Source organism: Onychostruthus taczanowskii, unplaced genomic scaffold, assembly GCF_017590055.1.
Source record: "Onychostruthus taczanowskii isolate IOZ18803 unplaced genomic scaffold, ASM1759005v1 scaffold8, whole genome shotgun sequence".
NCBI lineage: Eukaryota > Metazoa > Chordata > Aves > Passeriformes > Passeridae > Onychostruthus > Onychostruthus taczanowskii.
The window spans coordinates 10,601,530-10,623,638 of NW_024505892.1; the positions used below are offsets into that span (position 1 = coordinate 10,601,530).

The 22,109-nt window shown below is 42.4% G+C and overlaps 2 protein-coding genes across 2 annotated transcripts in view; one reads left to right on the top strand and one right to left on the bottom strand.

Moving 5' to 3' along the window:
• The window catches only part of LRP11 (LDL receptor related protein 11), a 66,466-nt gene extending 46,752 nt beyond the window's left edge, over positions 1–19,714 (bottom strand). The window contains exon 1 of the mRNA XM_041424038.1: positions 19,130–19,714. Within this exon, the coding sequence (XP_041279972.1) occupies positions 19,130–19,714 (585 nt within the window). The remainder of the gene's footprint in view (positions 1–19,129) is intronic.
• The window catches only part of PPP1R14C (protein phosphatase 1 regulatory inhibitor subunit 14C), a 51,170-nt gene continuing 48,647 nt past the window's right edge, over positions 19,587–22,109 (top strand). The window contains exon 1 of the mRNA XM_041423916.1: positions 19,587–19,997. Within this exon, the coding sequence (XP_041279850.1) occupies positions 19,713–19,997 (285 nt within the window). The 5' untranslated portion in view covers positions 19,587–19,712. The remainder of the gene's footprint in view (positions 19,998–22,109) is intronic.

Genomic DNA, 22,109 nt, shown 5'->3' on the forward strand with positions numbered 1-22,109 from the left:
GTCCAGGCAGAATTGTTAAATTGGGATTTTTTAATTAATTTGTCTTTCTGAATTCTTCTTATCTTCAGATCTTTTTTCAGATCTTTTCTTTCAGATCAAATTTTCAAAACAATACCTAGAAACTATGAATTTAATTTTCTTTGAACAAGTATATGTCTAAGGGAAGTTTTTTTATGGCCTACAAGACGTGTTTTATAGCAGCATGCATTTTTCAGGTTCCTCATTACTATTGCATTTAAAAATAATTTATGTGTTTATTACTAGGACACCCCAAATGATTTTTATGATTTTTATTATTTGGACCCCAGATTTTTACAATGTAAAAATCTGTGTCCTGATGTCTATCCCTAAGATTGGAACACAAAATTACACCAAGAATCTGTCCTTAAAAAACCCCCCTGTGTTTTGTTGTCTTTTTACTTGAAATGCAGAAAAACCCAGGAGGATAGTAAGGACTTAAATACATTCTTCATGATCTGTGTTTCTTACACTGACTGTCATAACAGTTGTAGATTTTAAAGGTTTGCTCAAAGTCAACCAAATGTGAAACAACCTATACAGAGTGGTGTTTGGTCCCCGAGGGACACATCCATGAAGAATCATGAAGTCATATTTCATAATGACATATCTGCAATGCATGGTTAAGCCTTCAAATTTCAGAGGCACAGCAAATTATTGTAGTCTTATTTTATTTTTTACTTTGGTTTCCAGCTGAAGTCAGCCAGTTCTCCACATTACTTAAAACTTCTTCAGACGGTGTCTGGTCTCTGGCTGCCCTCTCAAGAGTGAGTCAGTTCAGCAGCAGCACTCTGACCACCTCAGTGTTGTGCTATGCTGGGAGGGACTCTGAGACACTCTTCAGAATGTGGTTGGAACAGGGCTACAGAGCCCAGAAAACTATTCCAGGAGGTGTGCGCGCACATTGTTCAGCCTGGAGAAGGGAAAGCTCTGGGAGAACCTCACTGCAGCCTTCCCATACTTAAAAGAGGCTTATGAAAAAGGAGGGAGAGTGACTTCTTGCATGGGCAGACAGTGACAGGACTAGGGGGAAGGGTTTTAAACTAGAAGAGAAGATATTTAGAAAAAATGTCAGGAAGAAATTCTTTACTCAAAGGGGAGTGAGGCACTGGCACAGGTTGCCAAGAGTAGTTGTGGATGCCCCATCCTGGAAGGGCTCAAGGCCAGGTTGGATGGGGCCCCGAGAAACCTGATCTAGTGGGTGGCACCCCTATCCATGGCACCTGGTCTAGTGGTTGGAACTAGATGTCCTCCCAATCCTAACAATTCTATGATTTAAATCAGACTTCCCCCCAGTGACTGCTTCAGGCATTAGAGTTACCTGATTCTTTACTAATAGATGTCTAGTCTCATAGATGTTGAGGAATTTTTTGCACTTTTCCCTTTTAGGAGCATGTCAGAAGTCCTTTATCTTCTGATATTAACCAGGGTGCCTGCAGTCTGGTCTAAAGAGAAAAAAACCCCAATGCTAGACTAGATTGATTTTAAAGTACTGTTTGACAGAAGGGACTAAATAATGGATGCTCCCTAATTATAGCACATGTACAAGCACTTGTGATTTCTCTCAAGATGTATTATTAGAAATTTTTTAACCACTTGTGTTTATGTTTTTATGAAGTTTCTGGGCAATAGCATGGTGTCAGCTATTTAAGCTTACTAGTCAATAAGTCATATGGCACCCAGTCTCCACCTCCCCCAGTCTCATTACAGCTTCATTTCTGGGGTCCCTCATGCCAATAGATGAATTTAAACTGAGCCTGGAGGAAGGCTTTGAGATGGAAGCACACAGTTCGATACTGCCCACAATATGGAGGGATTTACCTGCTCTCCTAAACTCAGAAATGCGTGAGCATTTCTAGCAAGAGTAATTGCTCATGCTAATGCAAACTCATTAGCCATGAATACTTGCATATGCAGCTTTGTAAGAAATGAAGTGTAAATACTGCTGTCAATCAACACTTTAATCGACCAAATGTTTGTGGAAAACCAATTCAAGATAATATGAACATGCTAAAAATGAATTCACTCTGATATTTCGGCATTTCATTATGAAAGCATTTGCAGTATTGACCCGTCTCCACCTCGAGCTTTATCATTGCTACAATTTTTTTTTCTAGTTCTAAAATTGGTCTTGTAATAATAGAAATGTGAAATTTGCTGACAGATTTTCCAGTGAGCTACAATGGGCTGAAGATGCTATTTTAAGCACCCTTCTGAGAAAAGTGATTGGTAGTATATGTACTGAGCCCTGATTCAGCAGGAATTGGTGCAGGATCCCTGCTTCATGTTCAAGCTACAAGAAACATTGATGAGGAACTCCACATAAATGAATGGATAGAAACACTGCAAGATGCTTGGAAAAGCAAATTACTAATTATGCTAGTAGTAGAGAGCTGAAGATTACTCACAAAAGTTCAGCTCTAGTCAGTCTCAGCTGATGAAAATGAGCAGAAATTCAATTAATTCAACAAGGTTATAATGATTTTACATTTCCTCAGGATTTGATCTTACATCTAAATGTGAAATTATTTCATCACAATTTAATCACCACTTCTGTCAGTTGAATACCCTTACATCTTGTTGTTCTGCAATGAAGACAAAACTTCTTTCCACCTCTGTATGCTCAGCTTGAGCAAGCTGGGAAAGTGGTGGAACAGGCAGATCATCCAAACCCTTTGGTAGAAGAGAAACTTCTGAAAGAGATATATTTTTTACATTTAACATCATCTGTGCCTGGAAGTTGAAATTGATTTTAAGGGTGATCATTGAGATCATCGCATGCTAAAATAGCCTGGGAAAAGATGAAGCTTTAAAAGAGTGGTTAGTAGCTTTAGTTACTCTGCAGTTGAGATCTAAAGCATAGTGAGCTGAATTAGTTGCATATTTCTTTTCAATTGAGGCTGGATTTAGCTGGGGATTATCTCCTGGCATGGCATGAAGTTAAACGTGATTTAGAAAGTCACTCTCTATAATAACTTTAGTGGTTTTGCGCTTACTTAATTTTATTTTGTCAAGATCAAATTAAGCCAATTCTAGCGCATTAGGGAGGTGTGTGCACGATGAGCCTGGGGATGTGGAAGGGAGAATGAGCCTTTGGCTGCATGGATGCCAGCCCGGACAGATTTCATACTCTCTTCCCAGGGGGGATGGAAAGAATGATGGAGCACAGCCGATTTTATCTGTGTGTGATACTCACTGTTATTAAAACGGAATTTCAGGGTGTGGAGTTAACCCTCAGAAGTCGGTGCAACTACCTGCACATGTCATGCAATATATGCCAGGTAAAATCCATTTGGGCATCCCTGGTGAGTCCTGCTCTTTGTTCTCTCTTATAATTGCCTTTGTCCACTGGTGTTCTCCCCAGTGCTATTGCAAATGGAGAAGTTTAGGTCTTCTCCACACCCCACACTTTTCACTGTCACTCAAGGAGCATCTCCTACAACTTCTTTCTACTCTTGTCCTGTCTCTAACTCTCGTTTTTCCCTCATCCATAAGAGCTGTATACCACTAACATCTCATTGTTTCATTACTTAAAGGAGGGAAGTGCTTTTGGGTATGCAGCTGTTATAGAAAACAAAAGTAATATGGGATGGAAAAGTTTAAAATGAGCAACATCCAGTCCAACATGGGGTTTTGGGTTTTTTTTGGTTTGTGGATTTTGGGTTGGTTTTGGGGTTTTGTTTATTTGTTTGGGGGTTTGTTTGGTTTGTTTGTTTTTTGGGGTTTTTTTATGGTGTATTTTACACCTTGGAGTACCTCACATTAATTGAGTCTCCAGAGATTAAAAAACCCAGAATGACTGTGTAGATAATACTCTGCAAATGTAATACAGAATAAATGAGTTTAACCTGTAAGGGTGTTTGTAGGCAAGAGGAAGAGGCAGAGTTTAGTGCTTTTCCCCACTGAGTTTTTCTTACAGTAAAACTGCCATACCCATTCTGTCATGTTAATTTATCACATGCCCATTATTTGCTCCAAAGTAAAGAAAACATCTTTTCTTTTTCCTTAGGAAGTGTTAAAGAAAAAAACCTCAGTCTCCTTTTCCAAGCCTGCCTGCCTTTCTGGGCAGTCTGCCCACAGTAGAGGATCCTTGTTTATCCCAAGGAGGGCAAAGCAGAGCAAAGAGAGGAGTCCTGTTGAACATCCACAGCTTTCTGGGCACCAGAGGCCAGGCAGTGCCTGGGCCAGGGGTGGTGGGAGCCAGGGCACGGGGCTGCTGCAGGCAGAGAAAATCACAGCAGACATGGATAAGGTGAGGGAGAAGTGCGCATCCCTGCCTACCTGTGGAACATGGCAACGGTGGGAAAAACTCCAAAAAAGTTATGTCCTGCCTCTAACAGCACAGCAGAATCCTGGGTTTCCCTGCAGTCACACTGGGAAGAATTCCTCTCTGGAATTGCACCGGGCAGAACACGTCCACACAGCTTCTTCTTGAAGGCTGTGGCTTACCATTTCAGCTAGATCCTAAATATATGTTTGATTCCACATGTTGCTTTGCCTGCCAAGAAGTAAAAATCAAACCTCCATTTCTTTGTGGGTTGTTCTTTTTTTGATCTCTGGAAACTGTACTCCTGAACTGCATTTTCAGTAATTGCAAGATTTATTTTTGTGTTGCTGTACATTAGTCACATTGAAATATGGGGAAAGCAAAAATAGAGAGAGAGGTGCATAATTATTGAGCAGGAAGAATAAAATCAAATAATTCATATCTAATTTTCTAAGACTCTTGAAAACAATGGTGTAAAAAAAAAGTAGAAGGAGCAAGCTGCCAAAAAAAGTACATAAAAGCAAGTCAAAACTGCACAAAAAGGTATGATGTTCCTTTGGAAAGCTACACGTAAGCACCAGGCTACCTGACTAACTGGGACATAACATGTTCTCCTATGCGCAGTAACTCTCCCACTGAGAGAAACAACGTGAGTCAAACAAGAATATACATGCTTTGGAAATACTTTTCCAGAACCATGACACTTGTTCCATTAGTCAATCTGGTACACTTTCAACGGGTAGAAAACTCTTAAGCCTTAAAGAAAACAGTCACACAGAAAATAGAGAAGCCAGGGGCTAAGTTTAAGAAAATTAAACTTCTGCAGAAAAGAAAATATGAGGACAAGCTATGATCCTGTTGGGGTCAAGTCGTGTTAGAGGCCCTCAAAATGTTGCTGTAGTCCAAGCCACGGAAATTCCCACTATTTATCAAGCAAAGATAAAACTGCTATAATCTTGCAAATAAATTAACCAAAAAGAATAAAGAAAGAACTGAAAGCTGTAGCACTTAAGCAAATAAATAAGTTTTCATATCTTTCCAAATGTCTACAGGCCTGTTATGCCTGACTTACTACTGCCTTTGTGTTTTCTGGAAATTAGGTTAATTTTTCTGGATAGTGTTTTGTTGTCCTTGAGGCAAAAAAAAGACTACTGGCCTAAAAGCTAAAAGCCAGCCCTGAAGAAAGGAGGGACTCCCAGTTAAGACTCTGAATTTTTGCTTCCCCAATGGTCAGTGCCATCTGTAGGGAGGGTGATGGCAGAAGGGCAAGAGTTTTGGTCCAAAGTCTCAGAGAGAGGCTAAAAATTGTCTACTCCTTCCATGTCAGAGCCCTTTGCAACATTAAGCATGGAAGAAACAAATAAATCATGTGAAATCTCTATTGCTCTGCAGTGCTCTGTGGTCACATGGATGGCATTCCACGTGGGTCTGCTGGACTGGGTGGCAGCAAGGGGCAGGTGGAGCATCTGGCACTGTCACCTGCTCAAGGTTTCAGTTCCACTGAACTGGGCTTGCTCTGTTTCAAAGCTGCAAAGTGAGCAAAATTTCCAATCCCTTTCCAAATAAAAATGAATGTGTTGTTGATGGGGCCTGAAATATTGATGAACCTTCAAGATTTTTGTTTCCTGCACTCTGATTGATTTCTGGTGCCCAGTAAATGTAAGAAAAGCCCTACACATGTGAAATGGTTCCCAGCTAAAATAACGGAAAAAAAATCTCACAACAACCATCAAGATCTGATACTTCTTCTACCCAGCTGGCTATAGAAGCCAAATTTGCTCCAAATCAAACCTGTTCCATTATTATAAGAGCAAATGAAGTGCACCTGAGAAGGAAAAAAGTATTATGGAAATCAAAACATCTGCTTCCCATAGTCATCAGAGGCAAGGCATGGGAAGGCATGAGTGACCAACTTGCTTACAGAAAGTACTGCTGCAATAGAGTAGTTAGATGAACTTCCCCTAAAGCTGTCTTTGAGCTGGGCTTTCAGCTATAGATTTCAGTAAGCCTTCAGTGTTCAGGAAAGAATGATGATTTCAAGGATTTTACTGGTGCTTGGTCTAGGTAGCTGCTTTGACTCTACACACCCCATGCTTCTGGCCAGGCCTCGAACGTGCAGGATGTCCCCAGTGAAGCATGGGACAAACCTGCAGCTATTGAAGTACAGATTGCTGGCTTTAATGCTATCTTTGGCTGAGACACAAATTGCTGTATTTGAATGCATTTGGCTTTTGAAATGTTGTCAGAACACCTTGATGTTTTGTTTGGGTTCACACATCCCAAAAATTACATATTTGCTCAGTATTTTTCCTGCAGACACTAAGGCTGAATGAGAGCCACTTCATAGCTCCAGGCAGCAGCTGAATTTCTTCTGAATGGGTGGAATTTTGCTCTTGATTTTGGTGGGGCTGCCTTTCATCCCAAGACTTCACACTGGACACCGAAAATAAGGAGCAGGATTAGAATGGATAGCTGAAGACTGGGCTGTGGGAAGACTTTTGCCAGCCATGCTGTGACCTGCCTGAGTCCCTGCATTCTCCAGGCATGCCAGAGTGCAGTGGGCATGAGTCTAGCGTCACAGAGAAATAGCAGTGATTTGCACATCCAGAGTTGCTATGTGGCTCTACAGAGGGGACTGACATGACCTGTCCTAAACCTGCACCAGCACAGCTCTGCTGTGAACCTTCCTCCAGCTGTGCTGGGACAGCAGGACATGTTGGATGTTGCCAAAATCAAGTCAGGAATTAGTTATAAACTGAACTGCTTTTGGATTAATTAATGAAATTCAGGGCCTATGTGTACTTCTGGATTATTTTATTTACTTTCACTTGTTTATAGCTCAAACATTTTGCCCTGTTCTCCCCACACCCAGCTTGAGGCAACCTCCACGTCAAAGAGATGATGATGCAGCCTTTCCCTCACATCAGGCAGGGTCCTTCTCTTACGTGAGTGCCATAAACCTACTTTTGTCTTTCTCCCTGCTATGCCCTCTGGGAAGCAAAACACAGTTCCAAAGCCCAAAATGTATTAATGAAAACTATGCTTTTATAATGATCTTCAGGACTTTTCTGTCATTTTTCTAAATTGAATGGCTACATTACCTCAGTATGGCAATTAATGACAATTAAATATAAATTGATAATGAGTATCTGCCAACTTGATATGATGTAGTCCTGCCAGGCATTTCAGGCTGTTTCCTATGGAAATCATTATTCTTCAATTACACTGTTCCATCTTTGTCAGCTAGTGTATAATGTGTGTATGTTGCTTTTCAGATTAAAGAAAAGCTTGGCGTTGTAACAGGGAAGAAGCATGGCATCTGCAATAAAAATGTCAAAATCCAGGAAGCTGCTCCACAAGCCCGAGTACTGTGTGCAAAGCAGATGGTAGGAAACTGACCACATAAAAAAAGTTCATGAGCTGTGTTACATGCAACTGCATTGCTACATTTTATTAAAGGTAAGTTTACTTCAGTGTGTGCAATATACTGAAATATATGTTAAAGCTCTGGTAATGCTCTCTGGAACAAGTGCCATTCTTAGCATTTATGCAATAAAATAAAGTAGTAGAGAGAGAAAGAAGATCATTGTGAACCATAAGGATGATTTGGAAAGAACATGAAAAATGTTGCCTGTTCAGCAGTGGGGAAAAACTCCAACTACTTCACAGGATGCAGTTTCCAACCTTCATCCTGTGTAATGAACTGAGCCAGGTTACACATGGGCACGAACGCGTATTTAATAAATGTTACCATAGATTTTCCAATTGCATTAATAATCCAGTAAAATAATTCCCATGCTTCAGTTAGACATGTGTGTATTTTCCCCCCCTATCTAATCAGGACAAGCTGAATTACATCAGACAGGGCCATCATGCCTCCTTAGGCACGGGCTGGCAGTTGTAAGATAGCAGAGCACTGCATTCCTGGCACAGGCAGAGGATTATAACCTGTCGAGTCAAAGTCTTAATCTTTTCTCAGCGATGAGTCAGTGTTGAAATGACAGTCAGAACATGCACAGGCAGCAAGAGAAAGATCTGTTGTGGCTAATGGGAACTGTGAGGGAGAAAAATCTTCATCTGACTTTATTAAAAATGTTACAGGGCTCTGCTAAGAAGAACTACATTTATTGAACAGTACTCATAAGAAAATTAGAAATAAACAACCTAAATATGCTATGAGATAGGCTTATTTTAAACCTTCAATTAGTTTTTATAAGTACACTGTAAATGTTTTGACATAAAAAGAAACATGTCATGTCACGTTAATCTATGAGCCGAGAGGATTCAGGACTAACAAATCCCCTAGCTAATACAGGAAAGAGTGAGATCAGCTGGGCAAAAAAATTAAACAAACACATGATAATTTCTGAATTGCTTAATGGAAGAAATCATTACTGCCATTAATACCCTATCTCTTATAAAAATAACAATATTGTAGAGTATAATATATCAATTCAGGCATGGTGCAATAGAGCGGACTATCAATTCAGAGTAAATTCAGAAGTAATTTCTCCATTTCCCTTCAGCAAACAAGGAACACCTGTTTTTTTAATTTTCACCTTTTTTAGAAAAAGATTCCTAAAAATGTAACTTACACAAGCACTGTGCCACCTTCTTTTGAAGGATGCAGGGGTGTGCAGCATCTGCTATCAGGTATATCAGACTAGAGATGAAGCCAGGCATGTGTCTTTTCATTGAAGCTTTTTTTTTTAAACTATGATTTTTTTTTTTTTCACTAGGAGACAGTAGGCCAAAATCCTATGGCCCCAAATCTAAGGGAAGAGAATTGAGAAAGCCTAGCAGGAGACACTGGCTTCATCCATGAAAGAATGCAACACTTCACTTAAAAACTCATAGAAAGGCTGTTTAATAGTATTTTTCATGATAATTGCTGGCAGAAGTTTTTTAGGGTGTGACAGTTTTACTAACAGCTAAGGAGAGGTATTTGTTTTCCACTGCCTAAAGAGCAAATTCATAGTCAAAAGACTCACATAGAAAGATGGAGAAGTTGACTATAGAATTACTTCAGTCACCCTAAAAAAGTGCCTCTACCCAGGAGGCTCCTCTGGTGTCTGCCAGGGCAGCCCCCACAGCCTCTGCTGAAGTCAGGCTCTGAGAAGTGGGCTAAATAAACCCAAATAAAATGCTGCAAGCACATTGCTAAGCTGCTCTTAGCTCCCATTCACAATCAGTGGAGGCAATTCTGAACGAGGATCACTGCTTCAAACTCAATTTGGGCAGCTTCTGCAAAAGCAAGAGGTTTGTGTGGCTTCCTTTCTTAGATGCCTGCTGTACTGTGTAGAAAATGTAGCTGCCTAACTATGGGCTTGGGATTCAGCTCTTAAGAGGGAAGGCAGTCAAAGAGGATTTATTAACTTTACCTATAACTGTCTCATTTCCTAGTGCTACAGAGCTGGACTATGTATCCTAGCAGGAATAATTTAGATGGATGAATATAAATATACTGTTGCTAGAAAAAATATCAAGGTGAAGAGCACTTATATATCAAAAAATAGTCACAGGTAGATAATTCAGGAAGGACCATTTCACACAGCAACAAACATTGGTTCAATCTTTTTCATATGCTCTGCCTCTCTAGTTTTTTCAGACTCACCTTCCATTTTCTAGAACAGCTGCTTTAGATACAGCCTCATAATCAGAAAGCACATAGCTTAGTAGGTGTATCTTATCAAATTCAATTTCTGACTTTGAATCATTAGGCTTCTATTCTCAGGATGATCCATGGCAGATTGCAATCTTTTCCCATTTACAACATACCAGGGACATTTAATTGTCTGTTCTGTAGAGATGAATTACTAACATTCTCAGCCACAGAAGCTAGCACACATCTACATGTCATTTCTTCAAATGCCAAGGGTTTTTTTGGAGGTCAATCTAGTGAGTTTTTCAGAATCAATAGAGTGTGGCATAGGAATAATAATCATTAGAAATGTCCTAAATGATTTATGATTAATTTAACATTAGCTGGGATGCCATATTTAAAAGTAGAAACATAATACTATTTTTTAAGTGCAAAATATTACAAACATACCTCAATGCCATGCCTTTTTCATAGGACCAAAATTTAAATAGAATTAATAACTTTTTTCTCATAACTCACATTTTATGTAGCAGTGTGTGATGGAGGGGCATTTGCAGGCTGTGGGGTAGATGAAGATTGAACTATGTAATAAAATTCATGCATAAATTACTAATGGGACCCTATCTAAGGCTAACATATTGACTAACCTCCCGTGAACATCAAACAGGTCAGTGCACTAAGAGGTTACTAACTAGCTAATGCCTGTGGTGTTTTTCTTATGGGGGTTTAACAGGAAAAGAAAATAACCCTGACTTTTTTCAGGTGGTATTTTCACTACTGTGAGAAATATATGGGTTCGTTTTGAAACACTGCTCTGAATTTCAGTTTAGGAAGCAGTTTTATGAAGTGCTGATACCCAGACTCTCAGTGGTGCTTAGAAACATGCAAAGCCAGAATGATAAAATAGCTTTAAAGTTGACTACAGTTAAAAGAGAGCAACTAGTTTTTACAGGACCTGACAGCATTTCACTCTCCTACCATAACAATTTGAAAGTTATATATAGGAAAAAATATGTAAAAGCCCCAAAATCATCTCTGAGCTACCCAGTTCTTTGAGGCTTGTTAAATGGAGACAATCTGGACAGACATTTAAGAGATTAACCAATATGTATATTTGTGTAAGAAAAGGAAGTTTTGGAGCAGTTATCTCATCGTATAAAGCTTACTAGCTGAACTTCCTGGAAAATTACTTAAGCCTAAGTAGTGGGGGGGAATGCTAAATTGTGCCTTATACTAAAAATTACTTCAGACAATCTCATTTTTTCACTTAAGAAAATGTTCTCACATGACCATGATTTTTTAACCTGTGCAGTGTTTGGGACAGGGAGTATCGCTTGCTACAGATTTGTGAAAGTATTTAGGCTAATGGGACTTGGATCTTGGTAATAATGGAATGAATTATTATAACTATTTTGTATTTATGAACATCTTATGCATGCACATAGAATGTTTCTTTTCCTACGTTATTTAAAAAAAGCTACTAAGTGAAGCAAAATTGCATGAATGCCCCAGAGCCTGTTGTTGTACACATAAAAGCTAATTCAATTAAATTGCACATGTTTAGAGAGGGCTTTTGGGTTCTCCTTGTTAAAAATAGCTTGCTACAGAAATATCCAGAGAAATTACGACTGGAGGGCACTTTTAGGCTTGTCTTTACAAGAAATGGGGTCATGACCTCTTCTTTCTCCCTAAGGGTAAATACCATGGTGCAGAGGAATACTTTCCCCCATGTATGAAAGCCGTGTCCACAGTGGATATTGGGGACAGTCTTTGGAGATTATTCCCTCAGGTCAGTGACCAGGGCAGGGCTGAGCTGTAATGGGGACAACCCTGGTGGCTTAGTGAATAGCTTGAGCCTTCTCCTGACCCTTGAGAGCTTAGGGGGGTAGGTGTAGCTTGAGAGACTCCTTCATCTTGTTACCTTCAGGCTGGATAAACTCTCTCTGCAGAGAAATAAGTAGACAATAAATATTTGCCTTTTTCTTTCTGAAAAACCTCTGAAGATGTGGATTACACAGTCTCCCTAGGCAGCATATTTTGTTGTTTCTCTATCCTTACTGTTTGAAATTTTTTGAGCACATTTAATCAAGATCTCCTTCGCTTCAGTTTAGGCTCATTATTCCCTGCATTCACCACATGAGATCCAGAGCACATTATTTTTCCCAGCTTTATCAACACATCTACATTTTATAAACAAAATATTTCTGTTTCCTTTAGTCTTTCCCTGTAGGATATTACAAAAGGCGTATGTCTTTTAGATGTCCAGTCATTTCAGTTGCTTCTCTTCAATTTCTACCAAATTGGTCCAATCTCTTCTGGAACCTCACAGTCTTAACAAGTGAGAATTAAGAGCCCTTACCCACAGAATCTTGCACAGTAAAGTTAGCTCGCGTCTCCTGACATACTTCTTTATACACTCCACTGCAATGTAGCTTTTTTCAGCACAGCACATTTTTGACTCATGTTCAGTCTGCAATTCAGATCCCTTGTTGGTCCTTGTTGGTAGAACTGCTGTCAAATTCACATATTCAAATGGTGTGTTTGTGTAGGTGACCACTCCAGATGAATATGGAGTGTTTGCATTTCTTTTATGGCATTGCATCCTGTGATATGCATATAAAACTGATGAACTGGTTTTGTTGCAGTTCTACATATTGCTGATCTCCTGTCTTCAATACTGCACCCTCCATGTTTTTCATTTACTAGATTCTGAGTGGCATCTTGGAATATTAAACAACTTGAAAACTGTGATCAGCACTCTTCTAAAAATCTTTCAGAAAGGCACCAAAGTAGTATTGCTCTACTTCTGCTCCTTGTTTTGTTCTCTAGTCAAACCCTAGCTGATAGCTTTCACCAGCAAGCCTTCTCGATTGTTTATGCTCCTCCTTCAAAATGGCATTTAGCCTGAAAGAGTGTGCACTGGGATGGCATCCATTACTTCATGTTTAGAACACGCTCTTAGCATCTCCTGTTATAGCCAGAGAGGGCACAGATTCTTTCTATGCTAAACAGCCCAGTAGGGCTCCTGCTTTCCCAAATGAGGTAACTAAGGATTTGGGAAGTTTAGCATGTCTACAGCATGTTGTACAACAACCAAGAACAGCCAGGTTTTAGCTGCCAGTTTTCAGACAAACTTGGGGTCACTATGCATACATTCTTCTGCAGAATGCGTTAAGAAGTAGGGGTGAGAGGACCCGAAGGAAAGCAGAACTACCGGCATCAAAATTTCTAAGTCATTACTGTCAGTCTAGCTTTCTTTTTTTTCTTCCCAGATTCATTCCTAAATTCTATCACTCACCACTAATTGCCAAGCAAAATGGGTAAACCACATTATGTTCCTCCTTTACAGGCTGGTTAAGTTATACAGAATAACATATTATCATTCTTCATTGTTGCTTGAGTGCAAGTGAAATGGATTGTGTAGCTGAGGTGACAGGTACCATTCTGGGAGATGACTGATCCTGACAATTACCAATCTAGATATTAATGTCTTACTCTCTAACCCATACTATCTTTTAATATTTTTGTTTATCTCTTTTTGTGAACTAGTACAAATACTTTCACTCATTTTCTCCCTTTGCATTTTACCAAAGGGTTAATACTTCTATGTAAGCAGAGCGGGATTCAAGGGCAAAACAACAATCAATATTACTAGAGGCTGTGGGATGCTAATTGTCCAACCCTGCTTCCTGGTTTGTTTTGCTGTTGGCTTTTTTTTCAAATCTTTGCCTTTATTGATTCCCTACCTCCTCACTAATCCCTTCCAGAAGAAAGGATGGATGTCACATCTTTCTAAATAAAAGTGACAGCATGGATGGTGGTGCTCAGGTGAACAATCATAGGCCATTTGTACCAGGAATTGCTGATGTTATTGAGGGCAAGTGCAAGTAAACAGAGGTTACCCACTTCTTTAGTTGCTACCTATCCTCCACACAAAGTGCCACGACAGCACAGTCTGTGCATCCTAACATGTCCGAACAGTAGGTACCAGGGATGCTTGGAGGTGTTGTACCTGACACTTGAGAACTCTCTAAATTTCTGACTGTGTTCTCAGACACAGTCTCAGTGGGTGCCCAGGCTGCCTGCCTTTGCACACTGGAGCTCTTCCACAGAGACCTCCTGCTCCAAATGTCCCTGTGTTCTTTCCCAGCACTGCTGCTTCAAGAGCAGCTGGGAGAGCCAGAGCTGAACAACCTGAGTGCCACGTAAACTGCCAAGACAGGCAATCATAAGGAGCCTGAAGGGCAGGTTTCTGCCTTCTGAGGACAGTGGCTGGGCAGCCATCAGCAGAACTGGGGGAAGGAGAGACTGCTCCTATGGACAGCTGGTATAGAGGGTTCCCAATGAGTCTTCTTGTCTGGAAGCAGCTAGAGAGGTGTATCTTGTGGCCCTGCACTAAGTGAGTAAGGTGAGAGTTTGGAGGAACAGAGATATAGCCACCACTGGCCGATTCAGGGCATTGTGGTGTCTAGCCACTACTGGTGTAGGGAAGAAGTGAGGCTACAGTCACATTCCATGCTTGGATCTCTGCTCGGAGACAGGAAGAAATTATCGTTGTGCACATTTTGTAGGAAATAATGAGTGCATGTGTGGAAATTTATTTTTCCCTCTATTTTTTCTCTCTCATGTAGCACTTTTACCTTGTACCTGAGTGTATCTTCGCCAGTGTAACTTAAGCATATCAAACACTCTCCTCCTGAAATCCAAATCTTCCAAAGTTTCATTATCACAATCTCAAGGGATAAACAGATAATGTTATAAGCAAAAGGGACCAGAGCAAACACTTCACTATAACAAATATTTGCTTTGTGCCATTATTTTATCTGACTCATATTATTAGACTTACTGTTTTTACCACAGGTAAAACAGCAGCAGATTGAGCAATGAGCCACTGTTCTCTTCAGAAGGAAGAACAAAGGACAAAACAGCCCTTGGTAACAAACATTTGTATGAGCCAGACTGTGATGAGCTTTGTAATAAAGGCAAAACAAGCCAAAAAAGTAGGGGTTTGGAGCATCAAAAGGATGATGAGCAAGAACAAAAAGCCAGCAGTGCTGAGAGTGATAGATTGACACAAACACAGTGTCTTTGGAGTATGGAACATCAATATTACAAACAGATGAAAAGCAATAATAAATGAAAACAAAATAATATATCTGGAAAGACAAGAAAGTTATCAGTCAGAGGGAGGGGCATTAATTAGGACATGCAAAGTAGGAAATCACTTAGAGACACAGAGCCCATTAGCAGCTCATAGCCCCAAGCTAAATTCAAATAGGAGACTCAAAAATGACACTTACACACAGTCTGACACACATGGGGTACTGCTGTGATGAAAGCAAAACTTAATTCTGCAGTGGTTTATGAAGTATGGTAGGATCCCCCTGAAGTGATGATGAGGCTTACTGATGAGGAGGATGGCAACACTGAAACACTGATCCAGACAAGGCAATGCTCAACCATGACCCCAGCACCCACATCACAGAGGTGAGACCTCCTCCCAGCTGAACGGGATGCCAAGGCTCCTCACAGATGAAACACTTTTCTTGCACAAACATACACTTTTCTTACACATCAATTAACTCAGGATGGTGGCTTCAGGCTCCTCAGATGCCATCACCAGGCACAAGACAGACTATCTGGTTGATGGAAGTTTCCAGTAATCATGCAAAAGAGAAGCCCTGCAACAGAGAATCTCACTGCTGAGCCTGGAGCGAAGTCTCACAGCTCACCAACAAGATGCCACAAAGAGCTTTTGAAAGGCAGAGTTAGCTAGTAGGCAAAAACTGTCTGGCCTTGCAAAAATAATGGAGTGTATCATTACACACCTAGGAGATTCCCTGGCAACTCTTGAGTATTTTGTTAACAAGCCAAGGAATGAAATGACTCCTATGATTCTGAGAACATATAACACAAATGTACATTTCAATAAGGAAATAAAATCACCAACTGGTGTGTACTTTGCAGTTTAAACAGTTCTGGGTTGCTGAAAATCTCCAGCTATAAGTCTTTCACTCAGCTCTTAATTTCTTCATAAATACCTCATCAAGTGAGGTAGAAAGCACCAGAACTAAACTCACATGAATCCCTGAAAGACAAATGCCTCAGGAAAGTAAAAATGCTTCAAAAAATATTTCATGACACATACTGGTTTATTTCAGAGTCCAGCAACTATCATTTCCAAAGTTGTTCAGAAAAAAACATGGAAAACATAAGAGAAGTTGCTATGAAACAATGGAAAGCCATGAAACAATGGAAAGCCATGGAGAAGACACAAGCTGCAGGGGTCCTTCCTTTGAGCAACCTCTGGGGAAGGAAAACCTGTGGAGAACAGCATTACAAAAGAGGTCTTGGTTTTGGCCATTGTAGTATTTGACAGCATAGGAAAATGGGTATTCAGATTATCACTGGAGATAACAAATCTAAAGTTAATTTCCTAAACAGCAAGCTTGCCTGGAGAAGAACCTCTTAGGTACATAAATGAGTCTATGCTGACATTTGTGGCCAGGACTGATAGGAAATATCAATTGTTTAGGAAGAGAATAGATGTGCTGTCATAGAGGGTTACTGAAGGTGAAAAGGCAATTAACGCTCAGGGCCTTGAATCCCTAAGGGTCACTGCCTAAGCCTCCTGAAAAATTAGTCCATATGTTCTGTATTATTTTCTTTGGCTGCAAAACAGATTAGGACTGTACAATATACACTTGGGAAGTGGATACAGCCTCATGTTGCTTACATTCACAAGAGATCCCCACATCTACTCTTTGGGAAAGAAACATAAGGAAGTGCAGGTTATGCAAGTGTTCTTGCGGGTTCTGCCTTTGGTGTTTCCTATTTCATGTTGTCTGTTATTTACTTATCCTGTCACCTGATACGATGCTCTTGTGAGAGAGATCTAGACATGATCATACTGAAAGAACACAATATTTCAGAAGTGTAGTATTTTATCTCCCCTTTGGCTTTATTGATCAACGATTAGCATTAGACTAAATGCTGCACTGTGATTTTGATTCAGCTGCTGAAAAAACCTCATCTATGAATCTTAATCTCTTATGCACTGAATTAATTCCTTAAGGTAGGTCTAAAACTAAGGCTGAAGTTTTGGGAAGGATTTCCTTTCCCCTGCCACATTCACTCTTGTATTTGTTATGGGTGTAACCATTAATGGTTCCATTGTGGTACGGAGAAGTATTTGTGAGGAAAATTCTCTCTCCAAGAAATGCTCTCATATGCCTCCAGCCACTCAGGAGTAAAGTAGAGCTTGTGCCCACACTGTACTGCATTGCTCATTCCCAGGATATTAGCAGATCTAAACGTTTTTGCTCAACTTTGACTTTTAAACAACTAGTTCATTCTTTCAAATAAAGAAAAATCACTGCAGAAAAGATTCTTGGCAGCAGTTTTTGCTCTGGCTTCCTGAGGAATGCACTCACTTTAAAAACTGAATGAAAAACCAATGGCACATAAAACTGCCTCATGACAATGCTGGCAGTTCTACCAGTTTCTCATCCACCCACATTTACCAAGCCCTATGCATTATGTTAGAATTGTAACTTTGAAATTATAACCTCTGAGGACATGCTTTTTAATCACCAGTATTTCATTTTCCACTTTCAGAGTGTTGTGGAAGTGTTATTTGAATAGCGGGTACCAGATTTTAAATGTCTGCAGTGATTACAATATCCTGTTAGTATCAGAAAAGTCCTTCAGCTGAGACCTCTTGGATTCTCACACTCAAAGAAAATATTTTAGCCATCTGTTCACCTGATATTTGCTACAGCAGAGAAGAAAAAGCTCAGTATTTTCTAGTCAGCTTAGGTCCAGCATGGAACACCTCAGTGTTCTTTTGGCTCCAGAAAACATCCTATTATGGTGAAAGTTTAGGTATTCCTACTTTATATCTCATAGAATATATCCCAAGTATGATGCTCAATATGACTTTTGAAAGCCTCTTAAGCAATATTGACCTTCTTTCATATTAATCAATTTTTTTTCAGCAAATGTAAACATCAACCAGTCCATAAAGATGAAAATGTTCCTGCTCTGAACAAGAAAGTTTCAAGTTTTGCGGCTGAGTACGTCAGCACCAGCCTTCTATCATGACATGCAGAGCTGTAGACCCAAATTATAGGCCACTCCAAACACAAAAGTTTAAAACACAGCCACTCCCCTCTTTCAAAAACCCTTTTGTATTCTTTTTGGTTTCTCTAAAAACAAGTTGTTGATGATGGCATTTTCCTACTGCATTTACACAAGCCTAGAGTTATAAAAGCCAGGCAGGCAGCACTACCCATCTGGAAGCTGATAATCACTTGCGCAATGGCTGCCCTGTGAATAGGGCAGACTTCTTGCAGAAACTCAGATTTGTGGGATATGATTTTTCTCAAGCTCTGCTTGCAGCCCAAGCTTCAAGTGTGACCTACACTGGTACCTAGTTGCAATTGCTCAGTATCTCTGAAAACCATGTGGTCCACACACACCGATAAGGAGCTTAACTCCATATGCTTTGCTTTGAAAAACTAGTGCTTTTTTTTAGATGAAAATCTAAAAGCTATCATAGCATTTCAGACCAGTAATAAGATTTTATCAGATCATGATCCCTTTAGTGGCACAATCTGTGTTTTACCTAAATAGCCTGATGAGGCTCAAATGCCTCATGCTAGCCTCTTTCTGAGTGGTGTGTCTCATGCTGAGAGCAGAAGAAGCTGAAATCTCACTGCTACCACATGGCCATGCCAAACAGCAGCAAGGATCTGACTGAGGCAGATACACCCCGGCAGATGTGGCCAGCGGTCCGTGCCTCCTTCCCCTCTGCTCCCTGCTGACTTAAGACATTCACCCCCAGGGCAGTGTGGACAGTAGATGGTTCCCACAGCCATACCCAAACTTGGGACACCAAGCACACCAAGCACTTTCAGTCCTAGCTCTGCACATGCAAGAAGTTGACTTCTGCCCCTTGCCACAGGCAAACCTCTTTGCTAATGGGGATGGTTTGGCATCCCTAACCAGCGCCTATGCAATGCTGGCTGCTTACTTGCAGTCATAGGCACATTTTGATGTGCAGGATGGGCCATCAGTGATTTCACTCAGCATCTCCTGAGAGACAAGAAGCAGCTGAAAGCACTGATGCTAACCTGGGTGTTTTAGAAAGCCATCTCCACATGGCTAATTGTTACACTGATTGCTGATAGCTTGAAATATCAGCTCTTGGGGTTCACTGTCCTGAAACCATTCACGCTCACCCACGCCCACACAAACCACGAAGAGAAGAAAACTATTGCATTCAGCGTTTTAGTGCTGCAGGCATGCAATGCATATAAACGTAGCGTGCGTGACGGGGCAATACTGCATTTCCTTAGAGAAAAAGAAAAGTCATAAACCACCCAGCGAGCGTATGCTCCCCGGGAGCGCCCTGCCGTGGGCACAGCCGTTCCGCCTCCGCCGAGCAGCGGCCGCCCGTGCCTGGCCGGCACCGGGGCAGCCCCGCGGCACTCTGGGGGTGCTCCACACTCCGCTCCAAGCTGCTGACGCCGGGCACGCTGTGCTGTGCCGCGCCGAGCCGCTCCGACCGTGCTGCGCTGTGCCAACCCGACCCGCGCCGTACCGTGCCGAGCCGAGCCGAGCCGCTCTGAGCCCCTCCTCTGTCCCCGCCCAGCCGGTCCGGACCCACCCCCGGCGGCGGGGCCGCTGCGCCGCCGAGCCATGCGAGGCTTTAAGCGGCAGGTGCGGGGGAGCGGAGCACACGCGTAAGCGGCGGCTGCTGCGGCCCGGCGGTAGCGGCGGCGGGCGCCTTTCGGCTCGGCGGGAGCCGCGGCGGAGCGGAGCATGTCGGTGGCGACCGGGGGCAGCGAGGCGGCGGCAGCAGCGGGCGGAGGCGGCGGGAACCGCGTTTTCTTCCAGAGCCCCCGTGGCGGCGGCGGGAGCGGCGGCTCCTCCGGCAGCTCCTCCCGGGAGGACTCGGTGTCGGCAGCGGCGGCCGTGGTGCAGGTCCAGCAGCGGCGCCACCAGCAAGGGAAAGTGACGGTGAAATACGATCGGAAGGAGCTGCGGAAGAGGCTGGTGCTGGAGGAGTGGATCGTGGAGCAGCTGGGGCAGCTTTACGGCTGCGAGGTGCGGGGCCGGGGTCGCGGGGTCCCCGGCGCGGTCGCTGTCGCCTCAGTCCCCTCGCCCCCGACATCCTCCTCCTGTCCCGAGTCACATTTCGGCGGTGGGCAGGGGAGCGCTGTCACCGCCACCTCCAAATGACATTCCCGGTCCACCGCCTCCACCCTGCCGCTGCCCCGCGCCCCAGTGGTGCCTCGGCTCAGGGAATGGTGAAAGGTGCCCCATGTCCTATAGACAGGGTGTCCCCCGTGCCCTCCCGAGGTGAATAAGAGGGGACCGCCCTTTGGGGACGGGCGGTGGCTGCCGCACGGCTGGGCATGGAAGGGTCCTTTTCCTCCGGGGGGGGCCCCGGCGGCTGCGGCAGGTCCGGGAATGCCAGGAGGTTCGCCCGCGGCTGTGGTGGCCGGGAGCCGCTGTCCCCGTAGCCTTCTGGGGCAGGGCGGACCGGGGCTCCGCGGCGCCTTGCACGGGCTGGGCGGGCGTCGGTCTCCGTTAGACGCGATCTGGCCCGGCGCCGGCAGCTCGGCGGTCGGAGGGCAGAGCGGTGTGCTGGGCACAGCAGCAGGAGGGAGCGGGACCTGCGCGGGGGCTGTGCGGAGGCGGCTGTTGGAGAGGAAAGACTCCGGTGCGGGTACGGTCCCCTCTGGATCGTGGTTTTGCGTTATCCCGACCTACAGGAGCGGGGAAGATACTGGCCAGGAAATCCTAGTGAGCAATTCGGAGGTCATTAGGACGAGAATCGAAAACACTGGGGCTTGTATGTACGTGATTTGTATGTATCAAATGTGTTTTTCTGTTACTCTGGGCAAAGAGCGAGTGTTGCCAGAATGAATTCCCTTTTGTAGAGGACAGATGAGCAGGAGGATGTTTCAAGATTGTTCAAAGAAATGGCAACTGTTGTCTTCCTTGTGGAGATAACGATGTTGTAAACCTTCTAATCCCCAATGGATCGTATCTCACTTCCACCTCAGGTATTTACTCTTACCAAAACGTTAACGCTAAACTGAGGTTCACACATACTTTTCCCATCAGTCGTCTAATTGACTTTTGTTAGAGACTTCTGAAGTGAGATTTGTTGAAGCCAGATGTGAATTTTGCAGTTAGCATGTCCAGGAGCCAACATCTCACTCCTGAGCATGCTGGAGCTAGGAAGACAAGAGCTTCAGAGTCCTTAAGGTGTGGATGTGAAAATATAAATAACCTGGATGGAATATCTAGCACACACATAATACAAATGTTTAAAGAAACTCTTTTAATCTCAAAAGTGATTTATTGGCAGATTTGTTAGAATGATACATAAAAAATGTGCATGTGTCAAGTTAAGCCTCCTCAACACACATCTATGAGCTGTGGGAAGGAAAGATACAAGTGGAAACTCCAGTTAAAAATAATAAAAATAAGCAGTTCTTAGTCTTTGTCTTGGTGTGACTTGCCTCTCCAGTCTCATGACTTGTTTGGCCCCATAGCCTGTAGGCTGTGAGGGTTTTTCTGAGGCTGGAAGTGTTTACAGTTGTTTGTGTGAACTGATGATTCTGTGCCTGTGCAAGCTGATAATGTAGTTAGTGTCTGGCCTGCTGGATCTGTCCTCTGGTTTGACTCTCACTGTTCAAAAGCACCAGGCCTGTTGGGCTGTGTGCTTTTGACGTGCGGGTGAACTTGTTCTGTTCGTAAGAGAGGATGTGGTATACAGGACCAAAGCCCAATGGAATTGTTGCTGCTCTTCACAGTATTCAAATCACAGGCTTGTTGGAGGAAAATCATTCATTCTTTTCCGTGCTACAGTTGTTGCTTCCAACTAAAGTAGAAGGATGTATGCTTTAGAATGTCTCCATTAAGGTGGAGACCATATATAGCTGAGTAAAAATAATTTGTTAGATGGTTTGGTTTCTGAGGTGACTTCTATGGGGAAAAGTGGTTTAGCATAACAGAACAAAATGTTTTTAGATTTGAAGGCCAAGGGCAAAATATTTAAGTCATTTTCTGCTCTTCTTTGCTATTGTCCAGAGTCAGCACAGATGATGGTAGTGAAAAGGTCAAGCTATTAATATGTTATCAGAATAAAGTTGAAGATGTATGATGAGTGTAGTGATTAAAGACAATAGCAATTTAATGCAAGAT